This window comes from Antechinus flavipes, chromosome 6 (assembly GCF_016432865.1).
Source record: "Antechinus flavipes isolate AdamAnt ecotype Samford, QLD, Australia chromosome 6, AdamAnt_v2, whole genome shotgun sequence".
Classification (NCBI taxonomy): domain Eukaryota; kingdom Metazoa; phylum Chordata; class Mammalia; order Dasyuromorphia; family Dasyuridae; genus Antechinus; species Antechinus flavipes.
The window spans coordinates 247,053,626-247,067,991 of record NC_067403.1 but is presented as its reverse complement, the minus strand read 5'-3'; the positions used below and the strand labels follow the sequence as shown (position 1 = coordinate 247,067,991).

Genomic DNA, 14,366 nt, shown 5'->3' with positions numbered 1-14,366 from the left:
TCCAACCTCTCCATTGGTAGGAGCTTCTCCCCAGCAATTTTACTTCTTCCCATCTAAGCAGCACCATTGTTCCTACTCAGATGACATCCTTGACCATCCTGCCTTTCTCTTCCTTAAAAAGCATGACCCCCTCCCTCTCTTAGCCCCGCCCCCCCATTTCCTCCCTTTCTCATCATTATTATATCGTCATCATTACCCACCTTTGCTTGCTCTTACCTCTGGGCAGAATCCTTGCCTCTGGTTTTCAGTGATGATCAGTTTGGTGATGATCACAAAGACAGAGGTCCCCTTTGCAGTAGGAAAAAAATGCAATCAGACTTGGAAAAAAAAAAAAAAGCTTTTACATTTGTAGCCTCTTCATTCCAGTTTCTGAAGTCTTTTCATGGATATCCCTGCCTTTGGTGCTCTCCAAACTCCTGGGTTTGAATCCCACCTCTAGCACTCAGCAGCTGCAGGACTATCCCTAAGTTACTTCCCCTCTCTGAGCCTTTCCTCTTCTGCAGAATGGGAATAACAATACCAGAGGCATTTATCTCACATGGACGTCATTAGGCGCACACATGCAGAATTCATTTGCCCTATTCTTAGATTGTTGGGAGGCTCAAATGAGATATGGGGCTTTATGTATGATGTTTTGTAAACAAAGTCCTTTGTAAATGCCTGCTATTGCTCTTCATATCAAGTAGGACAGCATTATTATCCTTAATAGTAGTTGGGGCAACTAAGTCCCAGAAAACTTTAATGACTTACCTAGGGAAATAGAAGGCAAGAATTATAATTAGAGCCCAGTTTTCCTTACTCTCAGGCTAGTGCTTACAATGGCAAGACCCTCTCCCATCCCAATAATTATTCCTTAAATCTTAGTGTTCTAAGGAGATCTTAATTCAGCAACCTCAAGACCTTCCACTGTTTCTGGTCTAGCATTTGCTATCATTTTGCCTCTTTTTCCTCTTCCCTCCATAGCCCTAGACCTCCATGTTGTGGCTCCTCCCATCCACATGCCCTTCAAAAAAGCTTTTACCTGGGGTGGGGTCACATAGTCAGATACATCCATGACTCGGTTGGCGTAACGTCCAAAGCCCTTCACCTTGGTCACCACTGAAGACTCGATGGCTGTATCCCGTACCTGATATGCCTTTTCATGTAAGAACACCCACCTGAGGTCAGGAGAGAGGGAGAGAAGGAGGCCCCAAAGTCAACAAATCTAGAACCCCTCAAACTTGCTACAATCCCAAAGGGATCTCAACATAGATGGCCACTCTACTAGGCCAACTTGTCTTTCCTGTTAAATCTGCAATGGAATATTTTTAATTCTCAAATTCAGAAGAAAGGTCCAAAGACAGGACAAAGGATTCCCCTTTTTTACAAGACCATCTTGTGATTATTTATACCTTATAATTAGACAAGGGGACACAAACATTTAGAACAGCAGAAGACTCTCCAAAGGTCATAAAATCAGAGAATGTGAGTTGGAAAGGACATTCAACCAGCAAAATCACCCATATATGAAATTGAATCGCTTCTACAACAGATCCAATAAAGAGTCCATCTAGCCCTTGTTTTTAGTTCTCCAAGAAGAGGAAACTCACTTTCAGGTAGTTTATGCCATTTTTAAATAACTCTGATAGACAGTTTTCCCTTACATAGAGGCTATCTCCTTCTCAGCCCTTCATTTTTAGTGTTAGCAATGTCTCCTTTCTGGGATATGCTTGGGATATACTTGCTTTCTTATGTGTAGTTCATGTCTTCCCCATTAGAATGTGAATTTCTTGAGGGCAAGAACCTTGTTTAAGGAAGGATCAACAATATCCTAGCCTTCACCACTTATTGGGTATGATCTCAATCAAACTGAGACCTGTTAAAGTCTTGAGCTTCAAAAAGTCCATCCAGGGCCATCTCCCATCATCCCGATCCATATTTTGCCACCAGATCCAGGAGGAGAAAGCGAGGCTGATGACTTTGCCCAGCCTTCCTTCATTTCAATCCACTTCACTTATATGTCATGACATCACTTCCTTGATGTCATGGTCGGCTTCCAGAATGAAGGGTAAACAACATCAATTTGTATGTATCTTCAAGGCTGAGCACAATACCTGGCATATGATAGATGCTTAATAAAAGCTTGTTGGTTTGATTTGTTGACTAAATCTGTCTCTTTCCTATTTCCTTTTAGCAAGCAGTTATTTAAAAAACTACTTTGTAGTAAGCATTGGGGATATAAAGAGTTTTAAAAGCGATTTTTGTTCTCAAGGAGCTTATATTTTATGGAGGGAAAACATCATGAACACATAAATAAAATTAAAATATATAGAGATTAAAAAGTGCTTTGAATGTTGTAACATTTAAAAGGAGAGAGAGAAGAAAATACTAAATGTTAAATATTAAACTTGGGAAATGGGGAGCAAGAAGAAGGAAGTAAGAGATCTGGGAGATAGAGAGCCTGGCCTGAGGGTCCAGGTGATCAAGATCACAAAGTGGCAGGAGCCTTGGCAGATTGAAGAGATCAGTAGGAGCAGGATTCGAAGCCCAATTCCTTGGTCCGTGCTGCCACCCAGTGGCCACTTACCTCTCCTGATCTGGTCCTTCTTCATTTGGTTTGTGATCCCTTCAGCTTAGAGGAGGGACTCCCCTGAAATCATTTCCCTCCCCCACTTCCTGCCCACAGTTTCTCACCAACATTGTAGGACCACCAAGTGGTGGAGAAACCGCTGCCCGCAGTGACTCAAACTATCAGTTCTGTGATACATAGTGAAAATTCTCATCACTTAAAAAACCCCAAAACACTCAGCTGAGAGGTCTCGGCGCCGCTTCTGCTTTCAGCCCTTCCCTGGGATATTCTCTCCTTCTCTACAACACACACTGTTCCTGACTCCTATTTCTATTCAATCTGAGGCACTGAGCATCTATTAAGCACCTACTGGATGCTTCGCGTGTTCTTGGACCTAAAGATTCAAAGGGAAACAGACCTTGCCCATTCTCAAAGAGGTTCTCTTTTATGTATTTGAGGAAAAACCAGGTATAGATCGATAAGTAAATACAAAATATATGTAGATTCAAAACAAATTAATTTGAGGTAATTGTAAATAGGTGGATTTAAGACAAAGTAAGCAGGACTTGAACTTAGCTGATGTTTCTCTTCATGACTGCCGAAGTAATATTATCAAAGCATGGATCTGATCACGTCACTACTCTGCTCAATAAGCTCCCATAGCTCCCTATTAGCTGTAGGATGAGATACAAACTTTTCTGTTTGGTGTTGAAAAACTTGCAATCTTGCTCCAAATTATTACTTATTATTATTGCTTGTTACCTTGTTATCATTACTTATCACTCATCACTGAACTTCAGGTATAGTGAAGGCAATGGCTAAATTTCCGTTAGAGATCAGTGAAAATAAAGATATATTTATACTATAGCTTCTTACAATACTTTTTGTACAACATCCTATCTCCCCTTTCTGTTCTTTTGCACAGACCATCCCTCACACCTGGATGCTTTTCCTCAAGAAGGTTTTTTTTTTTTTTTTAAATGAAATAGTCTTTATTTCTTTTTTTTTCTTGCTAAGGTAATTGGGGTTAAGTGACTTGCCCACGGTCACACAGCTAGGAAGTGTTAAGTGTCTGAGGCCATATTTGAACTCAGGTCCTCCTGACTTCAGGGTTGGTACTCCTCAAGAAGCTTTAAAAGAAGCCAGGAGGAGTGCTAAAAGGTTAAAGGGAAGAGGGAGTATATTCCATACTACCTCCATGTTGCCATTCTTTCTAGGAAATTCGTTTGGATTTATTTTATTTACATGTTGTATATATTTGCACTTGCTCTTGTTTCTCTTGAAAGAATAGAAGCTATTGAGTTAGGAATGTTTCCTTTTTGTCTTGTAATCCCAGAATTCATTCCAGTGCTTGCTGCTTAATCAAGATTTGTTTTGAAAGACCTTAGGGATTATGGAAACAGGGTGAGGAAGTAGATTCTTCTGAGCACGGGAGAAACCTATGCAAAAGCAGAAATGGGAGACGGGATGTCTTATATAGAAAAGGGTGAAATGGGCCATTTGGGCAGAATTGTAGAAGGTGGGGGAGAGAATATCATGTAATCATTGGGAAAAGATAGATTGGAGCCATATTACAAAGGTCTTGAAATGCTAAAGAAAGGCGTTTATCATTTATCTTAGAGGTAATAGGAGGGTCATTGAAAGTGCTTTCTTAAGCAGGGAAGAGAGATATAGTTAGGCTTGTGCTTTAGGAATACCATGAATGGTGGATGGGAGATGGGAGAAGCTGGATTCTGGGGGACCAATTAAGAGGCGATACCAATATTTCACACACAGGTGAAAAGGGCCTGAATTGGGGTGATTTTCATAGCATAACATAAGAAGAGATGGATGGGAAGGACATGACTTGGCTAACGAATGAGCACATGGAATGAGCCAGTGAGAAATATCAAGGATGATTCCTAATTTGTTAATTGAGTGAGTGGAAGAATGGAAATGTCCTTGATAGAAACAGGAACGTGTAGATGGGGTAGTAGGGGAAAAATGTTGTTAACCTAGGGGTTGAAAGATTTGAGTTTATAAACATGGTAAATTATATCTCTTATTTTCACTGATCTCTAATCGAAATATAGCCCTTTCCTTCAATTATGACTTTGGAGAAGGAAAAAAAAGTTTCTAAGAAGGGCTTCCCATTCTGTCAAATGTGTCCTTGACCTCCCCCAAAATAGATTTAATAGTAAAGAAAGTGAGATGTGTTGAATTTACCATTCCTTTCTTCTGGTTCCTTTAATCCTTTTTGACCTACTTTTCTCACTTCCTTTGAACAGCTCCTGTATGTCTACTTTTTGGGGAATCTTCCTAGACCACTCAGGATTCCTTGAAGACAATTGGATGATATCTTAACTTGCAGTTTTACATCATGGTTATCACCAAGACAATTGGGTGTGGTGATACTGAACATTCATATAGTTTGGAAAATGCTTTGCAAAAAAAAAAAAAAAAGATTTCTTTAAAGCTTCATAATGATCTTAGAAGAAGTTGGATAAAAGAGTTTGAAGTTGGAGTTAAAAAATCTGAGTTCAAACGCAGTCTCAGATGCTTCCAAATTAGGTGAATCTGGACAAGTCGTTTGACCTCTATCTACCTTAGTTTCCTAGTCTGTAAAACAGGGAAAAATACAACTTATCTCCCAGTATTACTGTCAAAGTTCAAATGATATAATATCTGTAAATTATTTTGTATAATGCTTAGTACTTAATAAATCCTTATTTCCTTCATCATCGTCATCATCATTATCTTCATCATAGTAATGCTATAGGTATTATCAGCCCCAACCACTATTTTACCAATAAGGAAACTGAGTCTCAGAGGGATTGAATAATTTACCTAGAGTCACACAGCCAGTACTTAAGCCCAGGGACCAGAGTAAAATCCTGTCCAGGTCCAGATCTTTTTTCAATGATACCATTCCTACATCCTTACCCTTTATCTAGTAACAGTTCAATTGTGAGGGCTTGCATCCACTTTGGTTCCAACCTCCTTTACTTTGAACAGAGAATCCCCTTGGCGCAAGCATATTTCAGGAGAAAGTGCCTAGGGACTCTGAGTTGTAATTAACCAATCATTTTCACAGCCTTTACCTCCGGGTGCTTCAAAATGGTCCAGAGGGGTGTGTCCAAAAGGAGCCTTAGTGCTCAAGGATGGTTGCCATCGCTAGCTAGCTGTGAAAAAACAAACGGAAGACTTTTCGTGGTCCCACAGGGACCCAGGATGCCAGCCAGGCAGTTCCAAACCTGAGGAGGTTTTATTTCCAAGGCAGAGAGACTGATACTGTCCCTTCAAACCAGAGGCAAAGAGATGGTGCAGTCCTGCGTGTAGGGTTATTGGAAATTCCTCCCCTGCTCTGACTTAATATTTTATTCTCATGTTCCTGGTTTATTATTTATAGAGCGGAAGGAGGATGGCAGCTCTCCGGCAAGTGGGATTTGCAGGAAGCAGCCCATAACAGGCTCCCCGGCCCCTTCCTATCTCTCCTCAGTGTGGATCTGAGGAGGCTAAAAGGAGAATATATTAGGGGACTGGGGACCCCAAAGCGGGGAACCCAAAAAGGAAAAATGGAAGAGTTTGAGTTTGATGCAAGTCAGAAAGTAGAGAAAATGGAGCAGGAAAGGAAAGACTAAAGAGCCAGATGGGCAAAGGACTTATTTTGGTGAATAGACTGATGGTGGAAGGACCTTGGTAGAGGGATAGTCTCTGAGATGTGATGGGTAGCTTGGCAGCTAGGTGGCCCCATGATAGAATGTTGAATCTGGCTGATCTGATTTCAAACATGGGCTCAGGCACATGCTAGCTGGAGCAAATCACTTCATCTCTATTTACACCATATTCTCTCCTTGAAAATAGGAAATAATAGTAGCATCTAGCTTGCAGAAGATAAAGTTTTTGTAAAGCACTTTGTAAACTTTACAGCACTGATGAATGCCGGCTAGAGCTAGCTATAGATGAAAGGGTCTCCATTAAGAGAGGGAGGAGAATTTTCAAGATGCTGAGCTATGTGCTAGGGAGTTTCCAGGAAGCTCATTCATTCAGTTATTCAGCATCTATTTATTAAGTGCCTACCATGAGCATTGCCTGGCAGAGTGGGCAGGGATAGCCGGTCTTAGCAACAGGAAGACTGGTTCAAATCCTGTCTCTGACACATACTGACTATGAGACTATAGGCAAATTGGTCAAGCTCCTGGGGGCTTGGAGAACTCCCCGAAGATTATAAGTTATGTCTAGAGTTGCTTAGCTTCCCCACTGAATAAAATTTACACACTGTAGTCTTTCATACTGCAGAAATTTAATAGGTCGCCCTTCTCCCACCAAAAAAAGAAAGAAAACCCTAGTGAAAGGACAGAATGACTATGCATCTCATTATATTTATTTACTTATTATGTATTATAATTACCCTTTGTCTAGTAATATATCTAGTAACATAGTAATATAATATTATATATATTTATTTACTTATTAGAAATATCAGGCTCATCAATTGATTCACTTTGTCTTTAGAGATATTCCAAAGTCAAATCCTAAACTTTGAGGGCAGAATGCTCTCCCGGCCACTTTGTTTTTCCTGCCATTTCCCCCCACCCCATCCTTATAATAATAGTCTTTCTATAGTTTATAGTGTTTTAAGTTTGGGAAGCACTTTATATATGCTATCTTCTTTGGTTTCTAGATGAGGAAACTGAGGCTGAGGAATTGTGACTTTCCCAGAGTAATACAGCTAGGAAGTGTCTTGGAGTCTGACTCTAAGTTCAGGGCTGTATCCATTGGGCCACCTGGCTGCTCCACGCTGTCAGATTCCAGCTCTTTCTTTCCTTTCTCCATCATTGTCTTTTAAGGGTTAAAGTTCAACTGACCTTCCTCTGGCTTCTTCCTGAGGGGGAGGGGTTCTGGCTTCTTCATCTCAAGCCCCATCCATCTCTGGCTCTGACAGATCCCCATGGAGCAGCCCTAGCCCACTCCAGATACATCAATACACTCAGCCCAGTCCTCTCTCCTCCCCCAGCTTGGTGTAGTAGCGCTGATACACACACACACACACACACACACACACACACACACACACACACACACAAATACATGGCAGGGCATGTACCACCTCCTTTTGATGGATGAACACATTTGGAAAGACTCCTACAAACACACACCTGATCTTACACACTGATGACTTCACACATGGACTCCCACCAACAGACGCCTCAACAGGCATCCCAACAACTGTACCCATTCCTCCATCCTTCTGGGTACCTAGGAATACTCACCAACCCCTGCCCCTTCCCTTCTTCTTGACTTCTGAGAGTTTTCTCAGGGACCTTCTCCCTGTGCTCACCTCCCAGACAGGGAGATGTCCAGCTCCCCAGCCTCACAGGGAACTCTCCTGAGATTCGCTTGGGATTTTTACACCACCGTGGAGCAGGTGGATGATAGACAGTCTGGCCGGAGCCCTTTAGTCTGGGGCAGGTTGTCTCCCCGTGACCTCAGACCTCCCAGAGGGGTATCGATCAGAATATTTTCTACAAGAAGGGGCCGGGGGATAAGCTCACATTAGATAGATGCTTTTTTGATAAGGAGGATAATTTCCTGTTTCCTAAGAAGGGAATAGAGGAACTGAAGGGATTGTCTCTCTAACCCAGCCTCCCTCCTCCCCCTTTTAGCAACTCTGCCTCTGCTTAATGGCTATTATGCCTCTGTGCTCTAGGGCATGTCTTCCCAGGGGGCAGCTCTCCTCTGCTTTAACTCCCAGACAAGGGCAAAGAATGCCCTTACTTCTTTAACACAGTCCCATTCCTCCTCATTCTCACCCCATCCCTACTTTCCATTTCCCCCCTTTCATTTTTGCTTCTTACTAGAGAAAGTAATTGCCAGCTCAAGAACACTTTCCTCTACATTTTCAGTCCTGAGTGCTTCCCATCCCTAGCTCACTCTCTTACCGGTCTTCCCTCATTTGCTTGTCTGACATTCTGGACTGGCCTTGGGGGGCTCCTCCCCACTTCTTATTCACCACCACTTTTTTTTTTTCAATGCAGGAGGGAATTTAGGTGATTATGCTTAGTTCCCGGCATAGGAGATGAGGAAGAGATAAGACAAGATGCATACAAACGCTAGCTCCAGACAAGGGGTATAATTTGAACCCCGCTCCCCAAAATGTGTAGAGAGAAGGTCCAAATTGTGCATGGAACCCATACTTTCAGAACCTGGGATGCCTCCTGGGATGAAGAGAAGAAGCCTTAAAGGATGGATCGAAACCCTGGGATGAGAGGAGAGAGGGGAAAGAACCTCCTTCCTAATTAAATAGGACCCACATACTCACCCCACAAAGTAAGAGATGATGAGAAGCTGCACGGCTCGATTGATGATCCCAATGGTCCAGCTCTTGACCACCACTGACTTGGTGGTCTCATAGGTGAAGAAGTCTGAGATGCAGTTCATGCTGAGGAAGCACTCAGAAGCTGTTGGGGGAGAATCAGAGGCAGCTGTTCCCGAATCAGAGGCTGATAGCAGCCCCCTGGAGAATGAAGGTCTCAGGGCAGAGAGGCTGAAGGAGATTGTTAAAAAGGGTGGTTTAATGAGGGGGCTGCTCAGGGAGGCAGGGAGCCCTGTAAGCCAGGAAACTCCAGCACTTAGCCCCGGAGCAGCTCCCTGGCCACACAGGCTGGTTAGAGCCCAGGGCGGGGACCCCTCTTTTTGTTCACTCTCCACCCCCCTGAAGTGATGTCACAGGGGGGTGGGTGGGTTCGGAAGTATCTGCAATCCTGGATTTTGAATTGATGGCCTTGGCCCCCTGGGATTTCTGATTTATCTATGCTGTATACTCAGCCTCTGCTCCATCCTTGGCAGCTTTGCTGTTGACGCTCCAATCTACCCCATTAAGCTTCCCTGCACCTCAATTTTGGGTTCTTATTCCCATTATGAGCTGAGACTATGTTTGATTTATCTTTACATCTCCCTCAAGTATTTAACACAGGATCTGGGTTTAATTAATATCTGTTGAATGAATTAATGAATGTTTCACACTCTTTATCTTGTCCTACACACCTCATCTGCCTGAAACTAAATACAATTAATAATCTACATTCTCTACCCTGCAGGTTTCCTTATCTTAGTGTTAAAGAATAACAGAAGGAAAGCAGAGAACATTGCTATGGATTGTGAAGTCCTGGACGAGAATCTGTCTCTCTCTTTCTCTGTCTCTATCTCTCTGTCTCTGTTTCTGTCTCTGTCTGTCTGTCTGTCTTTCTCTTTCTCTGTCTCTATCTCTCTGTCTCTGTTTCTGTCTCTGTCTGTCTGTCTCTGTCCCTATCTCTCTGTCTCTATCTCTTTCTCCCTATACATGTATGTGTATATATTTGTATATATACAAACACACACACGTATATATACATATACACATATATTATTTATATAGATTTTTGTGAATAGAAGGTCTGGAGTTTAGAAAGTGGCTGACTGAATAAGAAGGTTTTGTCTGAGAATAGGATCTTTGTTTCTGAACTTTGGCTTAGAATATAGAAAGGATAGGCTCTTGGCCAGGGATGGAGTGTGCCTAATGAGGTACAGTAAAAATGGACGTATCTGCAGTTTTCTAGAACCAATCAAGCAAGCTTCAAGCTGAAAACTGAAGGGAAGGGAGAAAACTGTTCACATAGATTTGGCTGACTTGATATCACAGAGAACAGAAAATATGACATAGGAAGAATATTAATAGAAGACAGGAAACTAAGTATTCTAAGTATGCCCAAGAAGAATACCTATGCAGCAAGAACAACACAGAGGATCTGTGCACAAATGTGCAAAATGTAGGTAATAAATAGGCTAAAGTAAGGAGCCAAATTCGAGGCAAATTTGACTAACTTGGAAGAAAAGGAGGCACTGTCTAAACAGACGAGATGTGAACACACGGGGAATTTTCTGTTCAATTCAGATTTTTAAAAAGACGAGCAGAAATTAGGCGTAAGGACAGGTAACTAGGGAAGGATAAGAATGATTGGACTGGAAGAGTTGCCAGAGATCTAAAGGTCAGAATGACTCAAAGGATGATGATAAATAAAAAGGACAGGAAAAAAGGCTTTTAAAGTTATTTGGGGGATATGAGGACTATCAAAGAAAGGATAAGTATAGTACTGAGATAATGATGATAGATAATAGAGAGAAAGGAACTACTCAACTTGAATTTTCTCTGCCAACTAATGAGATGCTTAGATTAGGAAGGAATAAATTATTAGTTAATGGGGACTTGCAACCTAAGATAAGTGAGGGGATGGCAAAGAAGATACATTTGGTGAAATGCAGTCAGCAGCATAAACTGCAATCCGGAGCATTGAAGATACAGAGAGACATGATGGCTAAGTCTATGTCAATATGGAGTATTAAGGAGAGACTACAAGATAAGGACAATTGTTATTCTAATGATCAGATTGATCAAATCAGATGATTTTTGTGAATGAGTCAACATCCACTTTCAAAGAGCTTTCTTGTGAGTTCCTTATGGATCTGTGCTTGGCCCTATCCGGGACTACAAATATATTTCTATATTTGTAAAACTGGAAGGTGGAAGGGATAATTTATGTGGAAGGAATACCAGCAGTTCTAAAAAAGATGTTAATGCATGTATTGGTCTACCTGCCATCTAGGGGAGTGGGTGGGGGGAAGGAGGGGAAAAGTTGGAACAGAAGGTTTTGCAAGGGTTAATGCTGAAAAATTACCCATGCATATATCTTGTAAATAAAAAGCTAAAATAAAAATATTTAAAAATAATAAATACATGAAAGGAATAAAGCATAAGGTGCAAAAAGAAAAAGATGTTAATGTCTATTAGTCAGAATCTAATAGTAACAAAAAATAATTGCCCCCCCCCCGGCCAAAAAAAAAATCTAATAAGATGAAATTGAGTTAGCATAAATATCAAGTTCTATGTTAGGTTGAAAATCAATTTTATAAGATGGGGGAAACACCCTTAAAACATCTTGGGGTTGAGGAGCTTTAGGTTCTTGAAATTGGCTGGGAGCCAATGGTGTGATGTAGCAGCCAAAGAAACTAATATGATCTCAGACTGCGTTCTGAGTTCTAGAATGACAGAGTTAATAATCCTGCCTTGTTCTGCCCAGATCAAACTACATCTGGGAAATTAATTTTTAGGGGGAATTGTTGTTTGTTCTTTGTTCTTAAAGACAAATCGGGAAGTGAGACCATAACATGCACGTGAATTAGATTTAAGTGAGGGAGGATTGTGCACAGTCACCAGCTTCACTTTCTCTGAAGATCTTTAACAGGTCTCATTTTCACTGAAGCGACGCCCAATAAGTGATTAAGGAGCTGGAAGAGGTCCTGGAGAAGGTGACTAGGATATCAGGAGGCTGGAGACTGAAAGTGAAGGAATTTAGACTGGTTAGACTGGAGAAGAGACTCCTGGGGGAGGGATCATAAAAATTTTCCTTAAGTATCTGAAAAGATACTTAGAGAAATTGTCATAAAATAATAAACAGTGAAAAAAGAAGATCCAGAGCAATGGTGTCCACAAAACTATAATGATATGAGGAAAAGGCCATGAGGAAGAATATACAGATCATGACGGAGACTTAGGAAGGAAGGGTTGAAATCATATTGTAATGAATTGAAATGAGTTGTTTAAATGTAAATAAGGAAGCAAGTTTAGATTTATGTATTGTTTTTGAGAAAACATTTAATGTTTTTTTTAAATGTTGTACTGATGCATTTCGTCTTTATTACCAACATTTCAGCCTATCACGTCAGACTGAACCCTCCCTTTCGATAAAGACAATTAAGCCAAGAAAAAAAATCTGATCCACTGACCACAGCTGACAATACAACATTATATCTTATTTACTTCTCTGCCCAGAGTGGGGAGGCAGAAAATAATTTAATTTTCTAAGAAAGAGTCAGGCACTGAAGAAAAAAACAGCATGATTTTCTAGGGGGAGCAAAAGTTGGCTCTGATTTGATTTGTTAATTCTAAAAAATCGTCTTGCTATTCACGGTGCAGTCGAAAGCTAGTTGGATTTGAAATCAGGAAGCCAGGAACAGAAGCTCATTTTTCTATCCCTTAGTTCTGTGAGTTAGCTCAGCAATTCAATAAGGAAAATGAAAAAAAAAAAAGAGTAACAATATATTTTTTAATCACCGAAGAAAACAATGTGCAGAAGAGGAACACAACAAATAGAACTATTTAGTTACTACCCTACTGAATTATAAATCAAGTGAATAATAGCAAGCAATTTTTGCAGCACTTTAATATTTGCAAAGTACTTTACTAATATTTCATTGAGTCATATAAGGATCTTGGGAGGTAAGTGATATCATTATTCTTAATTTACAAATGAAGAAACAGATTGGAAGAGGCAGCTATTGGTTAAGTGACTAGTCCAGGATCACACAGATAACAAATGTTTGAGGCTAGTTTGAATACAAATCCTGACTCCATGTCCATCCTTCTATCTATCTACTCCACCACTGTACCTATAGAAAACAAACATTTCATCAATAAAGAAACAAGGCATAGAAGTTCAATAGCTTTTATGAACCTTTTTTTTTTTGACTCATTGAAATGTTTGTGTTGAAAAAAGGGAAAGGACCTATCTGTAATTATTTATAGCAGTTCCCTTTTGAGGTGACTAAGAACTAGAAATCAAAGGGACGTCCATCAATTGGGGAATATCTAAATGAACTATGGTATATAATTGGAATATCAATGTGCTATAAGAAATGACAAGCAGGATTACTTAGAAAAACATGGAAAGACTTACATGAACTGATGCAAAGCGAAGTGAACAGAACCAGGAAAAGATGAAACACAATAACAGCAAAATTCGATGAAGAATTGTGAATGACTTAGCTATTCTCAGCAATACAATGATCCAAGACAATCCCAGAGGAATAATGATGAAGCATACTATCTGCCTCCAGAGAAAGAACTGATATTGATTGAATACATACTGAAGCATGCTATTTTCACTTTCATTCATTTTCTTTTATTTGAGGCTTCTTGTACAATATTACTAATATAGAAATGTTTTACGTGATTGCACATATATAAAGCATCTAATTGCTTCTTGTCTAAGGGAGGGATAGAATTTGGAACTCAAAATCGAAAAAAAAAAAACACCAAATGTTCAAAAATTGCTTTATTTATGTAATTGGGGAAAAATAAATATGTAAAAAATAAGAAAAGAAAATGAGGTCTTAGTTAGCCTCTCTGTAAAATGCAAATGATAATCATATTGCTCTACCTATCCAGGTAGCTTCTTGGGGAAACATTTTACAAATCTAGGAAGGTTGTATAAATAGGAACCATTGTCCTTGGAGGAGTCCCAGGATTTGCATTGTGGGGAGTAGTCCCAGTTTGGGAGTTCTGCGTCCTGTCTATAAAGGACACCAGATTTATCATCAGAGAACCTGAGTTTGAATGCCAGCTGTGATGTCTGCCAGCTAGGGGATATAGGACAAGTTCCTCATCTATATAATGAGTGATTAGGGCTAGATGGCACCTAAGGGGCATTTTAGTTTTAAAAGCTCTGATTGGATGATCCCAAATATGCCCAGACACTGTCGGAAGGATGGTCGGTGGATGCAGGAAGCTTGGATTCAAATCCTGACTTTGAATCTTGATGAGTGATCTTGGCCAAGTCCTTTAACCTCAGTGAAATGATATTCTTCCTTTTTAGATGGGGGGGTTAGCATTGGCTAAGGATCTTATCGATCATCTGGTCCAATTTCCTAATTTAACAGATAAGGAAATTAAGGTCCAGAGAGAGAAAGTGACTTTCCCTATGTGCTCTTCCATAGATTTTAGATAGCAGACTTGAGATTTGAA

At 40.4% G+C, this 14,366-nt stretch overlaps 1 protein-coding gene across 1 annotated transcript in view; it reads right to left on the bottom strand.

Moving 5' to 3' along the window:
- P2RX3 (purinergic receptor P2X 3) overlaps positions 1–9,178 on the bottom strand; it is a 35,145-nt gene extending 25,967 nt beyond the window's left edge. Inside the window, exons 1-3 of the mRNA XM_051965245.1 lie at positions 8,850–9,178; positions 1,022–1,157; positions 217–288 (exon numbers count right to left, since the gene is read on the bottom strand). Coding sequence (XP_051821205.1) covers positions 217–288; positions 1,022–1,157; positions 8,850–8,968 — 327 coding nt within the window. The 5' untranslated portion in view covers positions 8,969–9,178. The remainder of the gene's footprint in view (positions 1–216; positions 289–1,021; positions 1,158–8,849) is intronic.
- Between the last annotated feature and the right edge of the window lie 5,188 nt (positions 9,179–14,366).